Below are 21,264 nucleotides of genomic sequence, written 5' to 3' on the forward strand. Positions count from 1 at the left end.
GGGGGGGGTTACTGCAACTATTAACCTTTTATTGCAAGGAAAAGGCACAAACTGTGTATGAACTTCTCCCCTCCTGTCCTTTCTCTATTTCCTTTGTTTTGAGGGGTTAAGAGGAGTGGGAAAGTCCCATCTGCGCTAAAAAATGAACAATATATTCTGCTTCTGTGCACAAAAAGGAGTGAGGAAGCGCCGTGTTGGCTGGTTAAACAGGGAAACTGGGAGCGCGGACACATTTCCACTGCGTGAAAAGTGATAGATGGGGGTTTAGCTAAACTCCCTTTGCGGTGCCTTTTACTTGACGGAAAAATTTTACGGGTGTGAGGTAGATTTTGCATTTTACCCAAGCAATTCTGAGAATTCATGACTTGTGAGAAGCAAAATCGTGCCATAACGAGGCAGTGACCACATGGGGTCAGCCCAGCTCTCCCCAGTGAGGCTCCGAGAAGAAGTTCTGGACCCACATGGGGAATACGGTGAATTTTGGACAAGCCTTATCCAGATAAATCCTCCCAGTTTACGGCAATTTGATGTGTAGGGACATCCTGACCTCGGGGGTACATCTGTCCCGTGGTATTTAATAGCTGAGCGGTGCTGTCCTCTGTGATTCTCAGCTTCTGACCTCCAGAGCTCCTATTCTGCCACAGTGAAATATTGCAGAATGAGGAAAAAAAATAATCCTTTGTTTGATTAAACCTCTTGCAGTGTTGTTTTTCTTAGTCCTGGAGACCAGTGCTGTCCTATTTACTGCCACAGGTACCGACTTCAGCTTGGCTTGAGAACAGACACGTGGATTTCGTAGCAGCGTGAGCCTAAACCAGAGCAGGCAAATGATCTCTAGGGAAAAAACCCTCTAATTTTAGCCACATTGGAAGGAGATGGCGATGCTCTTATGAGCTTTTGAAGAAGAGGTGGCCGGGGAAGGCTCCTGAGAGTCCACGCACAAAACAGGCTCCGTTTTTCACCAGAAAGCTTGGAAAAAGGCACATGGCCACCTATGAGCTCTCACATCTCCTGGAGGCACCGCCAAGTCCTACCCAGTTGCTTTTTAATGGTCAAATTATTAAGGGCCAGTGAGGATTCACAGCAGCCAACAGATAAATCTCCCCGATACCTCTGAGGCCGGGATTTGGTTACTGAAGAGCAGGGGGAAAAGTTGACATAACACATTTCCACTTGTGTCACGGATACGTTCATCTCTCTGCTGTTTCCCCTCCGGTGTATTTTGTTGCAGAGGAAAAAAGAAACAAAACAGAGCAAAACAAACCAAAAAAAGCAAAGTGATATCCTCTGGCTGCTCAGTATTTGCCAGCACTGGAACAAAGCGGTCCCAAGGCAGGTAAATTGCAAATTTGTGACTTCGGGACAGTCAGAAAGATGGGAAAGGAGCCATGCACTTGATGTAGATTCTGAATCTGAAACACACCCTGCTTTATGAGGAGAGGAAAAGTGCTCTCCTTTCCTTTAGCTCCATGACACAAGGCAGTAAGGATGAATAAATCCTTACCACAATGAAATTGTTTACATTCTGTTTTGGAAACAGATCCTTGAGGCTCGGTGTACCTCAGGGACCAGCTGCTTCGATTCTTTTAGACCTCTCCTGCATTGGGCTGTAGCCAATAAATCCTGAGCGGTGGAAATATCTGCAGAAAAGCTGCAAAAACCACCTCCAGGCACGTGGATTTTGCAGAGAACCCAGTGCCCTCTTATCCCCCATCTGTCTGCCAGAGGAAAGAAAGATGCTGCTGTCTCTCCCCAAATGTTGCCTGTGGGTGGATAACGAGAAACTAAATACCTGCTAGAAATTAATAAAGTCATCGGCAAAACCTGGCAGGCTTTGGCAAAGCTCTGCCGCCATCCAGATGGCTGCCTGGGACCTGGGAGATGGAATTTCTTTGGGGTTTATGACGGAATTAGTGCAGTTCTGAAAGGAGAAGTGCATCTGGAACGTGTCTGCCTCGCTGGAAATAATTATCCCATCTTTAACCAAGAAGGTAAATGTAATTTAACTGCAGGGGAGGTGTTAGGAACCACAGGTGTGACGCATCCCCCTGGCCCAGCAATTGCTTTCAGAAGGAAGCAGAAGGTGGAATAAGTGCCTGTTCATGTCTTCAGGTTTTCTTCTTTCTCCTGCCCATGGCCTAGAAACATTATTTTTTGTTTTTAATGGATAAAATCCCCCCCTGAGGCGAACAGCATCAGGCCTTGTTAATACTGAAACATCCCAGCTCAAAGTCTGAGTCAGGTCTTAAAAAAACCTGTGAAAGCAGCTCCAGCAAGAAACCTATTTATCTCTCTCCTTTGGATGCGGATGTTTTGTGAGATATAAAATAGCATCAGATCACCCCCAAAAATTAGAGGAGGAGTCAGATCAAGCAGAGGTCCCGCCTCAAGCTGAGAAATAGGGAACGTGATCGAGATGGTACTTCTGATCCCAAAGTGTCCTGGGCCTGTGCCCAGTGGGTATGAGGGTGTTGCAGGTGACTCCACAGATTTATGGTCCCTGCAAGTAAAAGGACATTTGCTCGTCAACCACAGGCAGAGTACTGCGGGTGTCAGATCTCCTCAGCCTTCCCGTACAAAATAAGTGCTCCATGGATTAAATAAGCCATTTTCTCTGGGTGGATTAGTGAGTAAATAACAGTTTTTAGCTCTTTTCCCTTCCACCAAATACAAGCTGGTGGCACCAAAACGTCATTTAGCTAGTGATTGTCTCTGCAAACATGCTGTCTCACCCAGCATCCCATCAACAGGCCAGGTAAGAAGGACCTTCTTGTCTTTCCCAAAGGTTGTATTTCTTTGAGCACAATTAAATTCAGGATGGAAGCCTTCTCAAAGGAAATACAGACCTGATTTCTTGCCCTCCCCTTCCATGGATGCTGAGGGGTTGATTTAAGTGACAAAACTGGCCTTTCTGCAGCTGGGGTTTGGGTCTGTTGAGTCATAGAATAATTTTGGTTGGAAGAGACCCTCAAGATCATCGAGTCCAACCATTAATCCAACCCTGGCACTAACCCACATCCCTGAGAACCTCATCTCCATGTCTTTTAAACCCCTCCAGGGATGGTGACTCCACCACTGCCCTGGGCAACCTGTTCCAATGCCCAGCAGCCCTTTCCAGGATGAAATTTTTTCCTTTTCATCTGAAACCTGAAGACAAAATCATGGCCGGGGTGGGATGAGCAGTGAGATCTTTGGAGAGGAGCCGCACAGGAGGGAGCTCTTGCACCTCATTTGTACGTGAGTCCCAGCACAGCAGCTTCAGTGTGGCCACCCCGTCCAGCAGAAAAGCCTTGATGCTCCCTCAGCTGTGCAATAATTTGGAAATAAGTGATTAACAACGGGCTGAGAGTTTGCACCATGCCGGGGAATGAGGCGCTTGGGAAGAAGCACACCCCGAATCTGGGCAGCTGGGCGGGCAGAGACAGTATTGCCATGCGAGCCGCTGGGCAGGCTTGATCTCTGTTTATCCATCGCGGTGGAAATGCTTTATCTTCTGCCCAGGCTGTGCTGTGCGAGCGGTGATAAGAGGTGGTTGTTAAACAGAAGCTGAAGCTGATGTTCCTTTGGGCTCCGATTTCCAAGGTTACAGAGAAAAAAACCCAACACAGCGGTTGATTCCTGTGCCCAGAGCTGGCACGATATGGGCAGGAGTTGGAAAGAGACTGAGCAGCTGGTCAGTGAAGATGAGGGCCTGGGAAGGGCAGGAGAAGAAAACACAGGGGCTTTCTCATGCCTGGAGTGGATCAGCAATGCTGTGCAAATTTCAATAGTTTGCTAAGGGCTCAGCACGGGCTGTGCTGGATGAGGCTGCTCATGTGTGATGCTCCCACCTCCCTGCCCAGGTGATGGTCCTGGACACCAACCAGAACTTGTGGCAGCTGGTGACTGTTGGGAAAAAGTATCACAGTTTGTGCCAGTGGCTCCACCCCATCCATACATCATCCATCCTTCCAGCATCTATCCATCCTTCCATTCTTTCATCTATCCCTCCATGTGTGGATGTGTTCACATCCTCCATCAGAGAACCACAGAACAGTTTGGATTGGAAGGGACCTTCAAGGCTCATCCAGTGCCACCCCTGCCATGAGCAGGGACATCTTCACCAGCTCAGGTTGCTCAGAGCCCCGTCCAGCCTGGCCTGGGATGTCTCCAGGGATGGTTCATCCACCACCTCTCTGCCCAACCTGGGCCAGGCTCTCACCACCCTCAGGGGCAACAATTTCTTCCTCATGTCACCTGAATCTCCTCTCCTTTAGTTTAAAACCATCAAGCCTTGTCCTATCACGACAGGCCCTGCTAAGAAGTCTGTCCCCATCTTTCTTATTGGCCCCTTTTATGTCCAAAAAGGCCTCACTAAGGTCTCCCTGGAGCTTCTCTTCTCCAGGTTGAACACCCCAGCTCTCTCAGCCTGTCCTCCCAGCAGAGCTGTTCCAGCCTCGGATCATTTCTGTGGCTCCTCTGACCCCTCTCCAGCAGGTCCATGTCTGTCCTGTGCTGAGGGCCCTGGAGCTGGACTCAGCGATGCAGAAGTACAAAAGGAAAGGCCCTGAGAGAAGGACTCAGAGAAATGCCCGTAGATGGTCACGAATTTCGTGTGTGAGACCAGTGAATGGCAATTGGTGCTGCGGGTGGAAAGGACTTTTGGCTGGGGGCTCTCTGAGCAGAAATGGTGGCTGATACACTCATGGGACTGAGCATGGTGCCACCGCTACAGTGAGTGACACCTGCTCTGGTGTCCTGGGGCCACCTGCCCAGGGCCATGCCTATGTCCAGGCAGTGATCCCTGCTCTGTCCCAGGTGACAGGGAACGTGCTCAGCCATGCCATGGTCTCCCTGTCGCACCCGCCCATCCTTTTTCTCTCTGAATGGAGTTATTATATATCAGATTTTGACACGCTCCCACAGAGCAGACGGCGAGGTCCCTGCCACTCTGCCTGCATCCCCATCACCCTGGATGTCGCAGGAATTTAATAACCTAAATTTGGTGAAGCCCAGCACATCTTGGACTGTTTACGCCTGCAGGTTGCATGTGTGGGATGGGAAGGATGAGCTGTGCTTTGGGTGGGCATGGGGAGGGGAAGGAGGGGGGTTGCTCCAAATGAAATGAGAGCAAAGATGCAGGGATGTACCATGGGCTTTGCAGAGCGTCTTCCATTAATTCTGCTTTACGAGCTTCTCCTCCTTCATCTTACCTTGCAATGCAGTTAGAGGGGAGGGAGGGGAGGCAGGAAATCCTGCAGAGCTATTTTTGAACTCTGCATTAATTAGTAACATCGTTAAGCGGCCGGGATTGGCTTGGCTGCAGAGGATTTGAAGGACAATTTGGGAGGCGCTAGTTCCAGATGTGCTTGTTCCCAGGCTGTGTGGACATCTGAGATAGCACTGGCTTTGGCTGCGGGTGCCGGGGGGCGGTCGGGTTGGACTCGGCCCTCGGTGTACCCCAGCTCTTCATCTCTGCCATGTGCTGCTGCTGCAGGGCTGGGAGGGTTGGTCCACTCATCTTTTAGGTCATAGAAAGTATTCAATTTTTCTTTTTTTTTAGCAACTGCGTAAGAAAAAAATGTCAGAAGTGCTCGCCCGGTGCTCTCCCTGGTGCTCAGCTCCTTTCTCCCCCCAGTGAAGTTCCCGGTTCCCAGCATCTCTTCCAGGATCTGGCACTTGGGTGCTTTTGAAGATTTAACAGCCCTCATCTTTTCCCCTTTGGTCTCAGACATGTTCCCATCCGTTCCTCCTGTTTATGGGAAGGGGACAAACATTCGGGAGATAAAAACAGCCGCCCCTGGTCATCACCCAGACCCTGCGACCGTCACCATCGAGTTCAAGGGGAGCCCCTTGGCTCTCAGGCCGTGTCCTTTGAAGTGCCTGACACAGGATTTTCAGCTGTGGGGCGATGTGAATCAGATGTGGTCCCTTCAGATGGCTGCCCAGGATGGGACACAGCACAGAGAGGGGCTGGAGGTGACCTCGGGGCAGCTCTGTTCCTCTGGCAGGATAGGCAGGGATGGGGATATTTTGGGGTCTGGGCTAGGTGAGGATGTTTTTACTGTGTGTTTGCTTTGGGGGGGTGTTTGTCATTGTGAGGGAAGCCAGGCAGAGGGGACAGGCTGGTCTCATTGTCCCCAGGCTCTAGGAAGTGACATCTCCTGTTTGGGTTGTGTTTGGTCTCAGACCTGTTGCAGTTTCCTCCTGGCTCCCAGCATTACACTTTGAGCCTTCCCAAGACTTTCGGGGCTGCTGCTTTCCAGGTTTCCCATTCCGCAGAGCCCTCCTCGCCATCACTGCCTTGTCAGAGCAAAAGCAAAACACACGAAAATCTTTCCTCAAGGTCACTGCCAGCAAACAGCAGCTCTTTGTTTGCTGAGAGCCATCAGGGAGACCAGGAGCCTGATTTTCCCCAAGTGTCCCAGGTGAGGTCTGGCCATCCTTGTCACCTGGGAGAAACAGTACAGACAATTACTGGAGAACAGGAGTGGAGACCTTCTCGCTCTCTGCGACTGCCTGAGAGGAGGTTGGAGCATGGAGGGGGTCGGTCTGTTCTCCCAAGTAGCAAGTGATAGGATGAGAGGAAACAACCTCAAGTTGCACCAGGGGAGGTTGAGGTTGGATCTTGGGAACAATTTCTTCCTGGAAAGGGCAGTTGGGCGTTGGAACAGGCTGCTCAGGGCAGTGCTGGAGTCACCATCCCTGGAGAGGTTGAAAAGATGTGGAGACGAGGTTCTGAGGGACATGGGGCAGTGCCAGGGCTGGGTTAATGGTTGTCCTAGCTGGGGTAAGGCGCTGCAGATCGCGTTCAGGATGCTCGACATGGTGCGTGCCAAAGCCCGAAGAGGAGCAGGCATGGAGAGGAGCCGTGTGGGAGATGTAATGTCTGGGAGCTGGCTGTGGGATCCCCACTGCTGGGTTTGCCCCCCAGCTTTGTGCCCTGGGCAAGCAGGAGGCAGAGCCAACCGGAAACATGGTGGTGAAGGGTTTGGACAGGATTTAGATGGGTTTATCCTGCAGTGCTCTGCCCTGGGATTAAGGAATTGCACAAGAGGAATAAAGAGCTGCTGTTGTCCCAGTCTGTGAGCCCTGGTCGGTCCCAGGCTGGTTTGGGGGACACTAGGGGGACATGCGGTGTCAGCCAGGCTGGGGCCAAGGGGCTTCACTGCCTCCAGGCGCCACCGCAATTCCCGTCCTTCTTGTCCCCGAGCCGATCCGGTGCCTCCCGCTAGGACACGTCCCCAGGCACGCGATGGAGGGAGCGATTCCCAGCCGTGAGTCAAATTTCTAACCCAGATCCTCTCCCGTTTCTTTTACACCCCCCTTTCCCAGGCAGGAAATCAAAGCCCAGTCTGCTCATTAGGGGCTGACCAGCTGCTGACCAGAAGCAAAAAAAACCCACCACACCACAAAAAAAAATCCCAGAGCAAATGCATTAATTATTTGCTCAAACTGCTGCTTTCTCAGAGGAGGGGGAGTGGGAGTTCTCCAGCCGGAGCCTTCCCACCGGCCGGGGATCTGCGGCTTCGCTGGGAGCCGGCAGTGCAGGGCAGCCCCACTTCCAGGTCTTTGTCTTAACTATGGATCAAAGGGAAAACTTTCTGAATGATTTCAGTATCTGACAGGTTTTTACATATTTTACACTGTAAAATATGGACTTGGCCTTTCTAAGTCACTTGGACTCTAGGAAAATATTTTGATACTCCTGTGTCAGGCTAAAAAAAGAACCCTCCCCCCCCGAAGTGTAAACAGCCTCTTACCCAGATCGCGTAAAATGCTGGTCAAACCGATGTAAGCTCCCCAACAGTTTTTTTTGGTGGTGAATTTAGGTTTTTTAGTCGTTCTTAAAATGGCGTTTTCTGGGTGAGTTTCCGGCTGCTGTTGTGGGGAGGGTCCAGGTTTGCATCCCTGGGGCATCGCAGCCCCACGGCCTCAATAACACCCTGGGAAACGTCCCCATTTGCGTTCTGCAGTGATGAAAACCAGACGGGGAGCTTAAGAGAAACCAAAAGAGCAGTTTCTGGGGCAGGGGGAGACTCAAGCCTGAAATATGTGGAACAGCTGGAGGGATGCAGAGGATTTCAAAGGAAAGGCTGGGATGCCAGTCGGAACGGGAGCAGGAGCAAGGCCGGGCTGCTCGGACCGCACTGCACTGGTGCTTACGGGAAAAGACGCGAGCGGAGAGACACTTATTCTTTTTAATCTATAACATCCAGCAGATATTTATAGATCTTTTATCTCTTTAGTGCCTCAGTGCCACAAATAAAAGCGTACAGTGCTTTTATGATATTTAAAGCAAACAAATAAAAGCCCCCAATGGTTTCCAGAAAGGTTTTGAGCTGTGCGAGCGTGGTCACTGATCGGTCTGAATTTAATTAGGCTGATGAAACCGCTCATGCTGTCCGAGTTGGTGCTGTCGCTGAGGGGTTTGGCTCTTCACCATCCTTTCCTGCATCAGAGATGAGGGTTAATACACCGGAAAAGTGAAGGTTTCTCTGGGCCAGAGCAGGTAACTCACATCTGAGTGTGGTTTTGTCTCCAGGTCGGATCCTGTTTGGTGTTGCTGATGCCTGGTCTGGGTTTCCTGCATCCCTGGTCAACGCCAGGTAAATTCTCGGTGGCCACGAGTGCCCATGGGGTTGCCAAGGGCCCATCTCAAGCAGCACATGGGGGAAGTCACGGTGAAAGATGCTGCAAACCCACTGAGCTTGCTGGACTCCAGCCCCTGATGCTCGACCAAGTGAGGGGCTTGGAGAGGCTGGATGAGGCAGGGGAAGGCGCTTGCACCCCTGCAGGGTGTGAGCACCGGGAATTTGGGAGATGTCTTTGCACCCAGCTGACCCCGAGGAGCTGGTACCGGGAGTCCCCTCCCAGCCCGAAGGCTGGAAATTCCCCAGCGTGCTGGGGACGCTGGGCTGGGACACTGAAATGACTCATTTGGCTTGGTTGTATTACAGATTAATTTGATGAGCTTTCTTCAGCCTCTGCCCGGGGTAGGACACATCTTTCCCTTGGCACCCTTGGAAACCATCTCCATGCTCCTGTGTGTCCCCATCACAGGCAACAACCCTCCTTGGGGTCAGTTTGTCTTATTGCCCACCCAAAAAACCAACATCTTCTCCAAATGTCCCTTTTCCGTCGATTCACAGCAACAGAATGTGCCTCTGCACCCCAGCTCGCTGCAGGCCACAGCCTTGTTTTGGACATATTCCTCTTTTACTTTGTTTTGTGGTTTGTTTTTTTAAGCCTCCCCAAATCTGCACATCTCTCCCCCATACAAAACTCTGCCATTCCTTCTTTAAACCTCCCTGTGACTTGCCCATCTGCACGGTATTAAGTTACTTAGGGCTTAAAAAGCCGTACGAATCCTCGCCGACACCCCAGCCCGTCCCTTGCTCAGATATCATGCAAACCCCCTGCCTGCATTAAGAAAAGTGGTTTTCCACCCTGGCAGCCGGTTTGCATCAGTACCTTTCAGTGGAGTGATTTATTTGTTCCCTGTTTTCCTCTCAAGGTCCTCGAGCAGGGTCAGCGAGGGAGGAGCATCCACCTCCCCAGCCCTGCTCGCTGTTGTAGGGCTGGAGTAATCCTGTCTTCAGGCGTGTTTTGGTTAAACTGGGGTTTAAGCAGCCCTGTTGGCTCTGAACCTCCCTCCCTATCGTGTGCTTATCAAAATAGTCGGAGATAAGTTTTTTTCCCCCAGGACAGCCACCAGTTCATGGATGCCAGATGGTTACTGCTCTTCCTCCCCGAGGCTGAGTCACCCCAGAAGGCTGCGGACACCCACAGGCTGGGTTTTGCTTTTTTTTGTTTAATTCAGTTTACTTCTTTCTGTTTATCCAAAAGTCCAGACCGCAGCCAGATTTCACTGCATCAGCAGAACAAACCGCCCTGATGCTGTGGGAGCTGGGGTTTGCATTACCTTGGCTTTCCAGGACCCTTCTCATCCGCCGTTGTTCCCTTTAATACCCAAACACCCCCAAAGCCACCGGGCTCCTGACACCTCACCCCAGCACATCGCTGGAAACTCTCTGCACCCACCAAGTCTTGGTTTCCCTTTGGCTCAGCATCACCCCACCAGCCATGTCTGATGATGATGGAAAGAGCAGCAGAGCAAACACCGTGGTCCTCCTTGTCCTACAGTCCTGCTGCTGCTGCCGCCTGTCCCTGGGGTGGCTCATCCATCCTGTCCTTGTCACTTCCCTCCCCAAACCATCTTGTGACATGCTCCTCAGGCTTCTTCCTCACCTTGTGTCCATGCTGGGCGTGCAGCAGTTCCCATCCTGGCGCTTGAGATTATCTCCCTGCTCTATTTTACCTGGTGTTTCTCCAGACCTCAGGTAAACCACAGATAACTGCTTTTCATTCTCTCTGCCCCCTCCACTCCCACAACTCATTTTTATTTGCATTTTTTTCGTCCGAGGAGGAACGAAAGACATTTTAGAAAACTCAGAGGCCTCCTTTGGATCACCTCAAAGCCTCTTGTGACCCCATTGCTGCTTCCCAGCCTCCTGCAAGCGCCCACATCGCACCCTGTGTCTCACCCAGCGTCTCCCGTCTCTGTCCATGCAGGGAAGGGCTGCGGTGGGAAGCAGCCTCTGCCTTCCCATGCCCCTTCCCCGACCTCCTCTGTTTTTCTGCTCAGCGTTTCCTGCCTTATCCATTCCCCCAGCTGCAAAATTGGGTCGCGATTCAGCGTAGCAGAGCCCTGCGGAGGCAGCTGGAGATGGATGGATGTGGGGGGAAGCATCTTCTCCCCACACTTTACACCTCCCCAACCTGGATAATCTCAGGCTGTGAAATAGGAGGTGAATATTTTTCGGTGAGCCAACCCCGTCACACACCCAGCTTTGTACTATTCCAGGCCAGGCACGTTCTTATGGCCTCACCCACTCCTGTATCCAGCCAAAACCCCTGCCAGGATCGTGCCTGCCCCTCCGCCGGTCCTGCCTGGACTTGCCAGGCAGCTGGGAGCTGCCAGCACCCACAAAAACAGGCCCGTGGGCATGGGGCAGGGTTGGGAACATCCCTGGCACGTCCTGAGCAAACCTCTGCTCCAGTCGCGGTTGCATTTGTGGTGGGAACAGCGGGAGGAATCGCCCGGCACCATCCGGCCACCCCCTCCTCTTGGTTTTATTGAGCAAGGGTGTGACCTGTATGGGAGCACGTGGTGAAAAAAAATAGAGGATTGCTGCAGAAATGCAGCAGCAATGGGGAAATGCATGATTTCCTCAGAGAAATTTTTGCCCCTGAGGGTGGTGAGAGCCTGGCCCAGGTTGGCCAGAGAGGTGGTGGATGAACCATCCCTGGAGACATCCCAGGCCAGGCTGGACGGGGCTCTGAGCAACCTGAGCTGGTGAAGATGTCCCTGCTCATGGCAGGGGTGGCACTGGATGAGCTTTGAAGGTCCCTTCCCACCAAACTATTCTGTGATTCTAAGTTTGATTTTATTTAGCTGAGAAAATCATTACACATTAGGTGCACAACTGGCTGCATTAAAGAAAGATTCAGGTCTTGTCTTTCTTTTTAAGGTCCCCCAGCAGTTAGGACAAGGAGCAAACTCAGCTTACACCTGGAAAGATGCTGCAGGTGTTGCTGTCACCGCCCTTCTCTGTCCCCCCAAGACCTGGGGACACCATCAAGCTGCCACCCTTGCCTGCTGCTGGTGCTTTACTGTCCTAAATCACCTCGCTCCATCCCTACTGCCGCAGTGTTACATGGGGATGGGACAACCTGACACTGGGAGATGGACCAGAGCATCTCCAGCCCCTCTCTCGGGGCGTTTTTGGGATGGAGCAGGTGGATGAATCCCCGTTCCCCTGCAGCCACAGCATCTCTGCCACTTCAAGGACTGAGATACAACATTTTAAGCCCATCTTGCAAATAGATCAATTTTCCTTCTTGTTGACATAACTGAGCACAGTTTTGAGCACAGTTCTACACGCGGGCTGGTGCGGTGGCACGGGGTGGCTGCACCATCTGGGAGCTGTTAGATTGGTGCAAAAGTAATTGCAGTTTCGCACTGTGAATTTTAAATCGCTATAGCTAGGCTCAAACACATCTTTACTAATCAAAATAGGAACCATTACAGTCAACACATTTTTGCCAACAAGACACAAGTTTGTTTATTCCTGTAGCATAAAAATCCATGCTTCGGGATTCAATGAACTCTTGGAGAGCGTTTTCTGCTTCCTGCTGGTTGTGGAAGCGTTTTCCCTGCAAAAAGCTGTGGAGATGCTTGAAGAAGTGGTAATTGGTTGGCAAGAAGTCAGGTGAATATGGCAAAAATCACCATTACCTTTGCACCAACCTAATACTTATAGCCCTCCCATAGCACAGTTGGACCACAAAAACCAGGAGCGGCAGCTGAATATTAAATAAAAGATTTGACTTTTATTTAAAATAAAATGCATTTGTACATAGTCTTGAAACCACAGACTACAGGAATGCAACACGGGTTATTCCTCGGCATTAGGTGGGGCAGAAGATCCCTCCTCGTTAGCGTTAATGAGGCGCTGGCTTAACGAACAGGGAGGTCCTGGCCCTGGGTATCAGTTATTGAGGGTGCTGTGGTGCAGCTCTGAAATCCCATTTAACTTGGATAAAAATTTACTGGACTGAAATTATTAATTATTGGGGGGGTTTTTTGCTTCTTGGTTACTCCCCTTACCCCTTACAGGCACACTATAGTTAATGCTGATACACCAGATCTATGCAATATTCTAGCTGGCTTGTGAGACTAGTTAAAAAAACTGTACAATTTTATAAAATTTGTGTTTTTTACATTAGTTACACAAAACCTATACTTCATAGACCTTTACTTCATATCGTAATGAAAAAGTTTGCATATCATAGGCAGAACAGTGACTATGCTGGTGAATACTAAAAGTGTCATAATACAATACGGTGTAAAAATAAAATAAAATTAAAAAAAAAAAAAAAAGACAATATAAATGATTATCAAAAGGCAAGTTAACAAATAAAACAGCTCTAACAGACTAACAGGGGATCATCTTCGAGGCCACACGCAGTTGTTTGCAAAGAAGTCATGTTAGGCACCTATAGCAGTCCCGGTGCGTGTAGTGTGAAAGGAGAGATGGCGGGTAGGACGACTTCAAAACAGGTCAAATGTACAGAATAAAAAACACACGAAATAAAAAGGCAAGAAAACACTCATGCATTAAACATGATAAATAGACTTCATATAGGTTAAGCCCTGGATGGCTTTACAAGAAGATGGCTTAGAGTTCTTGTAGAAAATTGGCTATTTTTAGTCAGTCAAATCTTATCCTGATCTGCCCATCACATTTGGTATCTAAAGGCCGGCGGCCCAGTTATAGCAAATTAACAGAAGTGCTCATTAGTGCACACAGATTAACTGGTCTGGTAATGCAAAAATTTTCATGATAAAAAAAAAAAAAGATACATTTCAAGCTTACTTTATTAAGCAGCATATTTCAAAGAACAGCTTTTTAAAGTTAAATATTAATATGGCCATGGGGTTTCCTCTCAGTGGACAGTAAGTGGGCCTCACACCCAACCACTGGTCAGTTTGTAGAACATCTCTTCGTCTAAACTCTCGTTCTGATCTTTCGCTCGCGTCGACAAGAAGATGTAGCCGCCGATGAACTCGTGAACCACTTTGCAATCCACCTCCGTGCAAATGAAGGACACCCGGACATCATCTGCAAACTCCACCGTCACCTAGAGGGTGAAACCACAGGGGTTAACCTCGCCGGCTCTTCCCAAAGGGGTTCTTTTCTACCTTTTGTTTTTCTTTTCTGATGAACCAGGCGCCTTTTCCATGGTTTAAGCAAAAAATCAGTGATCACTCAGACTCAATGGTCCTTATGGATTATAGAATCATTTTGGTTGGAAGAGACCCTCAAGATCATCGAGTCCAACTGTTAACCCACCCGTGGCACTGCCCCATGTCCCTGAGAACCTCACCTCTGTCCAACCCCTCCAGGGATGGTGACTCCAGCACTGCCCTGGGGAGCCTGTTCCAATGCCCCACAGCCCTTTGGGGGAGAAATTGTTCCCCAGATTCAACCTCAACCTCCCCTGGCGCAACCTGAGGTCTTCCAACTTGAAAGATTCTGTCATTCTATGATGCAATGATTGTTGTTCGTATGTTTAGATACAGAAATTCTTTTTAATTATTATTTTAACTTAATGTTCTATTTTATCTATATTCATCTATCTATCTTTTTAAATTATCGTTCCACCTTTTGTTCTGCTGTGACTTGGAGTTAATTCTGCACCTCTCGGCAGTGAACACACGGCGACATCGTCTTTGCTTCAAGAGAAACAGAGACCGGGCACAGAACTATCAAGGGCTGAATTTCTTTCCAGTTTTCCCTGCGACTGTATTCTGGTTTTATAAGTTGAAATCTGGCCATAGAAATGCTTTATGGGGGCTGGAGGGGGCTCGTTTTGGCGTGACTGAATAGACTGTCCATTTATTGATGCCTGGTGGTTTTTTGTCCCCCCATCAGTGACAGCTCTGCGGGAGGGAGAGGGGTTCCCAGCAGCGCATCCGAGCCGAATAAATGGGATATTGGGGCTTGCAACTGGGGCGAAACAAAGACTGAGGCAGAAGGCAAGCGGAGTATTTTCTGCAGGAGACCAGCCCTGATGTATCCCTGGCAATTTTCATCGACTGCTGTGCTGAAAAGAACTACAAAATGTTTGTGCATCCGAACGGAACGGTTGGGTAAAAGCCCATCTTGGAGCCTAGAGAAGGGGCTTCTGTTGCTTTCAAAGTTGCATGAAATGTTGCAAATAAAACTAATTTTAATACAGATAAGGCCCAGTACATTTGTATTACTGGTTAGTATCCAGCCTGAGCATCAGTTCTGAAGTTTGATTTTTATTTGGATGAGAAAATCGTTAATGCATTAAGTGTGTAAGTGGCTGCATTAAAGAAAGATTCAGGGTTTTTTCTTCTTTTTAAGGGTTACACTCAACACCCCCAGCAGTCAGGATGAGCTCTGCTAGATCTCCAAGGAGGGTAGAAAAGCGAGGAGGAAAAACTATATCACGTTAACTACATTAATAGGACACACTTTAGAAAACAGTGCTGTGAAAACCTGACTTTGATTTAACTTATAAAAAACCCCAGAGCATCGCCCGTCTCACATAACACAAGCGGGGGAAGCGGCCGAGGTGTCCAAGGTCCTCTCACCATTTTAATCTCCCAGTTCACGTTCCACTGCTTCATGTTGCTGAAGCGCCAGGTTTTGACGGCGTCGCCCGTGCTGGCGTCCATGCGGATCAACCGGTTGTAGGCGATGCCGATCAGCTCCTCCTTTTTGCCTCCCTGGAACCTGCAACACCGGGATTTATAAATACACAGCTCCGTGCCTTAAATCAGCAGCTGAGTTAACTTATAAAATCGGTTTTATAAGCCGATGCGAGTAATGCTTTTAATTTCAGGCCCGGCGCAACTTCCGCAGCTGCATGTTTAACATATTCTGCGTATTTATTCCCGCCCGGCGGACCCACCTTGCGATGAAATGCGTGATGCCGAATTCCGGCAGCGACTGCCAGGCTTGAATAAATCGCATCTTCGCCTCGATGAGGCTCATCTGGGCCACGTTCTGGTGGGCTTCAAGGATGCGCGCCGTGATCTGCGGGTGGCGAGACACACCGGCTTTAGACGACGGGGTGGGGGTCGTTAGCGGCATCGCGACCGTCACGCGAACGGGTTAACGACTCGGGACGACGCGGACGATCGATAATTTCTACCCCGAGCTGCTTTTGCTTTGCATCCCCAGACGTATAAAAAGCAAATATAGATCAGAGCTGTCCGGAGGCGAAGAGCCGCTCGGGTTCGTTTAGTTTAAGACGCGGGACGTGAGCAAACGGCCGGACAAATTTCTGGTGTAGGGTTTCTAGTTTCGCAGCATAAATCATCAGGGACCATTATAAAAACCAAACAGGGCCCAAGTTTCTCAGGGTGGGGGTGGGTTTTGTTAGTTTTTTTCATTATTGCACTCCAAACCAAAGGGGTTCTAGGCTATTTTATCTTAAATTTATCTTAGTTTTATTGTTGCTCTCACTTACCAAGTCTCTTACATAGCCTGGCTGTAGATGGCAAGGCGAAAAAATAAAAAAAAAAGAAAAGGAGGCAGAAAGAAAAAAAAGGCAATCAGAAATATGGCAATAAAGCAAAGGAAAAGTGTAAATTAACTGCAAACCAAAGTTCAAGCAAAACAAAACCACATGCACCATTTCTTAGGCAGAAAAGCAGCTGAAGTGAACATAAGGAAGCAGAGATTTGCCCCTCGTGCTGGCCCTGGTATCGTGTAGAGATGGTTTTGGTCCTGCTGGTGGGTGAAGGGGAGGGTGAAGCTGCTGTCTCAGAAAATTCATGTCCTTGCACTCCTCTGCACAAACTCAAGCCCGCTTACTGGCAAAGGAAGCTCAACAGGAAGCTCAGCAGCTCCTTTTATCTGAGACACACAGAGAGATGACGGGGATGCTGCTCGGGGTAACAAGTGGCTGGAGGAGAACATCAGCTGGGCTTCCCGAGGACACATCTGCCCCTGCCAGGGCTGGATGTGGCTCTGACACTGAACCCGGCCAGGCGCTGGAGAGCTGTGAATACGCTTATTTTGGGGCGGTTTTTTAAATTGCATTAAAGATTTGGTGCTCACCAACCCAACGCTGCTGCAAGGGCTGGTGGAGACAAACAGCTGGGATGCAGCGCCTCTGTAACACCCTGTTGTGACAGCACAAGGGGCGATGGTTTTAAACTAAAGGAGGGAGATTCAGGCTGGACATGAGGAAGGAATTGTTGGCCCTGAGGGTGGTGAGAGCCTGGCCCGGGTTGGGCAGAGAGGTGGTGGATGAACCATCCCTGGAGACATCCCAGGCCAGGCTGGACGGGGCTCTGAGCAACCTGAGCTGGTGAAGATGTCCCTGCTCATGGCAGGGGTGGCGTCAGATGAGTTTCGAATGTCCCTTCCATCCTAAACCACCCTGTGATTCTATGATTCTATAAATCCTCCAGCCAGGCCCACTGCCAATTCCCATTTCAGCACCAGTTGCGGGCTGCGTGACCTCCTCCTCCTCTTCCTCCTCCCCCATTGCTGTGGCGCAGAGGGACCCTCTCGGCTGAATTCCTCGCATTCCCAGAGCCTCCGTCTCTCTGTCCCTTCCAGCCGCACCAGCACCACCAGCAAACATCCTCCACTGTAGCAAGCTCTGCCTCTGGCCATAAAGGAAAATACTATATCTTCTCTTTAGCCGATGCCTATAGGTGACTCGGTGTCTATAGGGGACCCGACATTTGCATCCAGCCTGGCTTGGAGCAGCACAAGGGCTCGTGCCTGCCCCCATGGATCTATGGAGGTTATTTTTATAATAAAGATACCTGCACGGTAAGCAAGTTCTGCAAGCTAATATTTTTCCAGGTGCCTCCATTTTACTGAGTTCAAGCCTAGAAGGTATTATATATGTTAAAATGTTATATTTATGTAGCGTCTCCTCCATCCAAGTGGACATAAAGGCTCATTCAGAAGAATAATAAGGGCTATATAAAATATAACTCCACTGCCAGGAAACCATCGTGCTGTGCCAATAAAAAGTTATATTTTTCCTGCTTCTCTGACTTGCAGCCCTCTTCTGGGTCTTGAGAAACTGTATATAGCCACAACCAGCCTGGAGCACACAGCCTGGAAGCTACAGCCGAAAGGCCAAGGAGCAATGTCTTACTTATTTTTGCCGCTGTACTGGCATATAACGTCTTTCAGAAAAACCATGCGTTTATTTCCAGCGCAGAACAGTTCAGCCCTGTCATGCACGGACCGAATGTAGCGTGGAGTTCAAGCGCAAGTCACGGCAACTCAAAAATGAAGCAACGTTTCAAGGACTGGCATTTGGAAGCAGCGGAAAAAAGCGAAGAGAGAAATATGCAAACCGCATTACAGCCAAGTCGGGATAAAGCACTGCAAGCAACTGCAACTCCGCTGATCCTGAGGATTTTCTGCACGGGCTCTGTGCAAGGGAAGGGGTTTTAATCCCAGCACCAGGGATTAATTTTGTCTCATCTGCGTGGGAAGAGATGGGGGCAGCTGCCCCCTGCTTTGCTGCACCGCCGCTTGGCAAAAACCATTCCCAAAACGTATTTAAAACAAACGGAAATAAATTTAAAATGCATTTAAAGTAAATGGCAACAAAGCAAAGAAAAAGTGCCGAGGCTGTGTACTTGCACCGTCGTATAATATACAACATAATTAAGGTCGTGGGTGCCATCCCCAGGTGCTGGATCGAAACCACGTATTTCAGTCGGCGTTTCATTTTAGTAACCGCGTGCATCCGATTAAGTGACAACATCCAAACCACGGGGTGTTAAATACCGGTGACTGCCAAAACAGTGCACGGCCAACCCGGTCACACCAACACCAACGTCACCGAGAGAGCGGGCGAGCACGTACCTGCTTGTTCTTATACTTCTTCAGGTAGCGAGGAGAAACCAGACACTCGGGATTGATGTCGGTGTTGATCTGTTCCGGGATGAGCTGCGGGTCGGGGTTCAAATGCTGCATTTTCAGGAAGGAGAGGATGTTCTGCACTTCCATGCCGTAGGAGCTGTCGGCCATCGTCTTGCCCTTGGAGGCCAGGCGGCAGGCGGCCATCCAGCTGGCGTACTGCGTCTCCTGCCCCCCAAAAGAGAGACCCAGGCCCGTCAGAATGGTGGGGGTGCCACCATTCCCCCAACAAATAAACCTTCAGGGAAACATTATTTTCCTTCCAGCCGCAGGAGACTCAAGGACACACAAAGATGGGCAGAAACCCAGCCAATGTGTAGCCTATAACCATGGGACAAAGCCATGGAAGAGCAGGAGCTGATTTTCATAGAAGCACTGAATCATTTGGGTTGGAAGAGACCCTGAAGATCATTGAGTCCAACCATTAACCCAGCCCTGGCACTAACCCATGTCTCTGAGAACCTCATCTCCACGTCTGTTCAACCCCTTCAGGGATGGTGACTGCACCACTGCCCTGGGCAGCCTGTTCCAATGCCCAAAAACCCTTTCTTTTCTACTCCAAATTCACACACATGCTCTGAGACCAGGCACATTTTTTTAATTAACCCCAGCTACACGGTACATCCAAGTGTAAGTGAAGGGTAAAGAGATGGTTGGTCCAAGCGATCAACTTACATTATCGCAGCGAAGCCAGATTTCATTCATTCCCTCTGCCACTGGAATCAGAAGTTTGATGTTAAACTTCTGACCAGAGATGTTCACGTCAGGGGTAACTTCACATCCTGCAAAGGAGGAGCCGTTTTTTAACAGGGGTGTGAAGAAATATGCTTTAAAAATGGGAAAAAGGAGAAAGAAAAAATAAAGGAAAAAGGACAGGGGAGGGGAGGGGAGGGGAGGGGAAGAGAGGGGGGAGGGGAGGGGAGGGGAGGGGAGGGGAGAGGAGGGGAGGGGAGGGGAGGGGAGGGGAGGGGAGGGGAGGGGAGGGGAGGGGAGGGGAGGGGAGGGGAGGGGAGGGGAGGGGAGGGGAGGAGAGGAGAGGAGAGGAGAGGAGAGGAGAGGAGAGGAGAGGAGAGGAGAGGAGAGGAGAGGAGAGGAGAGGAGAGGAGAGGAGAGGAGAGGAGAGGAGAGGAGAGGAGAGGAGAGGAGAGGAGAGGAGAGGAGAGGAGAGGAGAGGAGAGGAGAGGAGAGGAGAGGAGAGGAGAGGAGAGGAGAGGAGAGGAGAGGAGAGGAGAGAAGAGAAGAGAAGAGAAGAGAAGAGAAGAGAAGAGAAGAGAAGAGAAGAGAAGAGAAGAGAAGAGAAGAGAAGAGAAGAGAAGAGAAGAGAAGAGAAGAGAAGAGAAGAGAAGAGAAGAGAAGAGAAGAGAAGGGAAGAGAAGAGAAGGCAAAGCACTCCAACTAAAGGGTGTCCAATAGCATCTCAGTGCTGAAAGGTCTTGCACCTCATCTCCACACTACGTAGCAGGGAAAAAATCCATGTCAGACGTCTCTTTTTCTGTGTGACAGGAAAACAGGGGGAAAAAGCAAGACCTGATCTGAAAGCAAAGCTAATGTGTGCCTGCAGGATTCATCTCATAGACCCTGCCTGGCCTTGCAAATGGACCCGGTGGCTGGCAAATACTCCATGGCCCTAAAATTTTCACAGAAGTGTAGGAAAAGGTTTCTGGATGGGGGTTGACCCTGAAACCTCTCTATAATGCATTATTTCGGGCTGCTATAGTCAGTGCTGAGGTGTGAGCATCCCACTCTTGGTGTTTGGAGAGATCACAGAATCCCAGAATGTCATGGGTTGGACGGGACCTGGAAAGCTCATCCAGTGCAATCCCCCATGGAGCAGGAACACCCAGCTGAGGTTCCACAGGAAGGTGTCCAGGCGGGTTTGAATGGCTGCAGAGAAGGAGACTCCACAACCTCCCTGGGCAGCCTGGGCCAGGCTCTGCCACCCTCACCATGAAGAAGTTTCTTCTCGTATTTAAGAGAACCTCTTGTGTTCCAGTTTGAACCCATTACCCCAGATCTACAAGCGGTTGTACAAACACCGGGGGTGATGAACCGAAGCAGCCAAGTCAGCCCGGGTGCCGCTTCAACGCCGCCTCCGAGATTCTTTAAAAGTGCCACCGCAGCAGATATGTCAAAAGCTCCCAAAAAGGTCCTGCAGGCCGGGCCTCGCTCCGACCGCAGCCTGAGATCACTTGGCATCACATCTGCTCCTGTCTCCACGGGGAAAATAAACGAGCTTTTTGCAGTTTGGTGGCTGCCGGGGCAGGAATGTTTAACTTGACAAAAGAGAAGGCAGCAACCAGAGGAATTTAAAAACTCATGTGCAATGCTGGCAGGGAGGGCTTGAGCGAGGCTGCTCACAACCAGCACCAGGGAGAGGAGGAAAAAGTAATTATTAAAGGCAGTGGAGAAAGAGAACGGTCTTTCGCTCCAGCTCAGGCTCAGTCTCTATTCAATTCTTTTGGATAGATACAGAAAAAAGGAGAACGGCAAGTTGTCTGCCCATGGTTTTGGGGAACTGGCGGGGATCCTCCTTGGGGTCACACATATCGCTTACTTTCTAAAAGTCTAAGTATATGCCATGACATCAAACCCTGTCACCCTCAGTTCTTTAAACACACAGGGTGTTTAAACAAGATGGAATCAATTTGAAATCACTGTATCTCTGCAATCATGAATGAAACTCTTACAGTCCATACAGCAGGTGAAGGGAACACAAAGCATTTATACAAAGGTTACCGAAACTTGATAACTCATTAAACCATTCGTAAATTTTTGTGTAATTGCA

At 49.8% G+C, this 21,264-nt stretch overlaps 1 protein-coding gene across 5 annotated transcripts in view; it reads right to left on the reverse strand.

The window, feature by feature from the left end:
• Window positions 1–12,355: 12,355 nt before the first annotated feature.
• FERMT2 (FERM domain containing kindlin 2) overlaps window positions 12,356–21,264 on the reverse strand; it is a 55,248-nt gene continuing 46,339 nt past the window's right edge. For 3 of the 5 annotated variants that reach the window (XM_065838116.2, XM_065838118.2, XM_065838120.2), the window contains 6 exons: window positions 19,155–19,261; window positions 18,426–18,647; window positions 16,051–16,071; window positions 15,490–15,614; window positions 15,170–15,311; window positions 12,356–13,686 (listed from right to left, as the gene is read on the reverse strand). In XM_065838116.2, coding sequence (XP_065694188.1) covers window positions 13,513–13,686; window positions 15,170–15,311; window positions 15,490–15,614; window positions 16,051–16,071; window positions 18,426–18,647; window positions 19,155–19,261 — 791 coding nt within the window. In that variant the 3' untranslated portion in view covers window positions 12,356–13,512. The remainder of the gene's footprint in view (window positions 13,687–15,169; window positions 15,312–15,489; window positions 15,615–16,050; window positions 16,072–18,425; window positions 18,648–19,154; window positions 19,262–21,264) is intronic. The other 2 variants (XM_065838117.2, XM_065838119.2) reach the window with 1 other exon arrangement.

This window comes from Patagioenas fasciata, chromosome 5 (genome assembly GCF_037038585.1).
Source record: "Patagioenas fasciata isolate bPatFas1 chromosome 5, bPatFas1.hap1, whole genome shotgun sequence".
Classification (NCBI taxonomy): Eukaryota; Metazoa; Chordata; class Aves; order Columbiformes; family Columbidae; genus Patagioenas; species Patagioenas fasciata.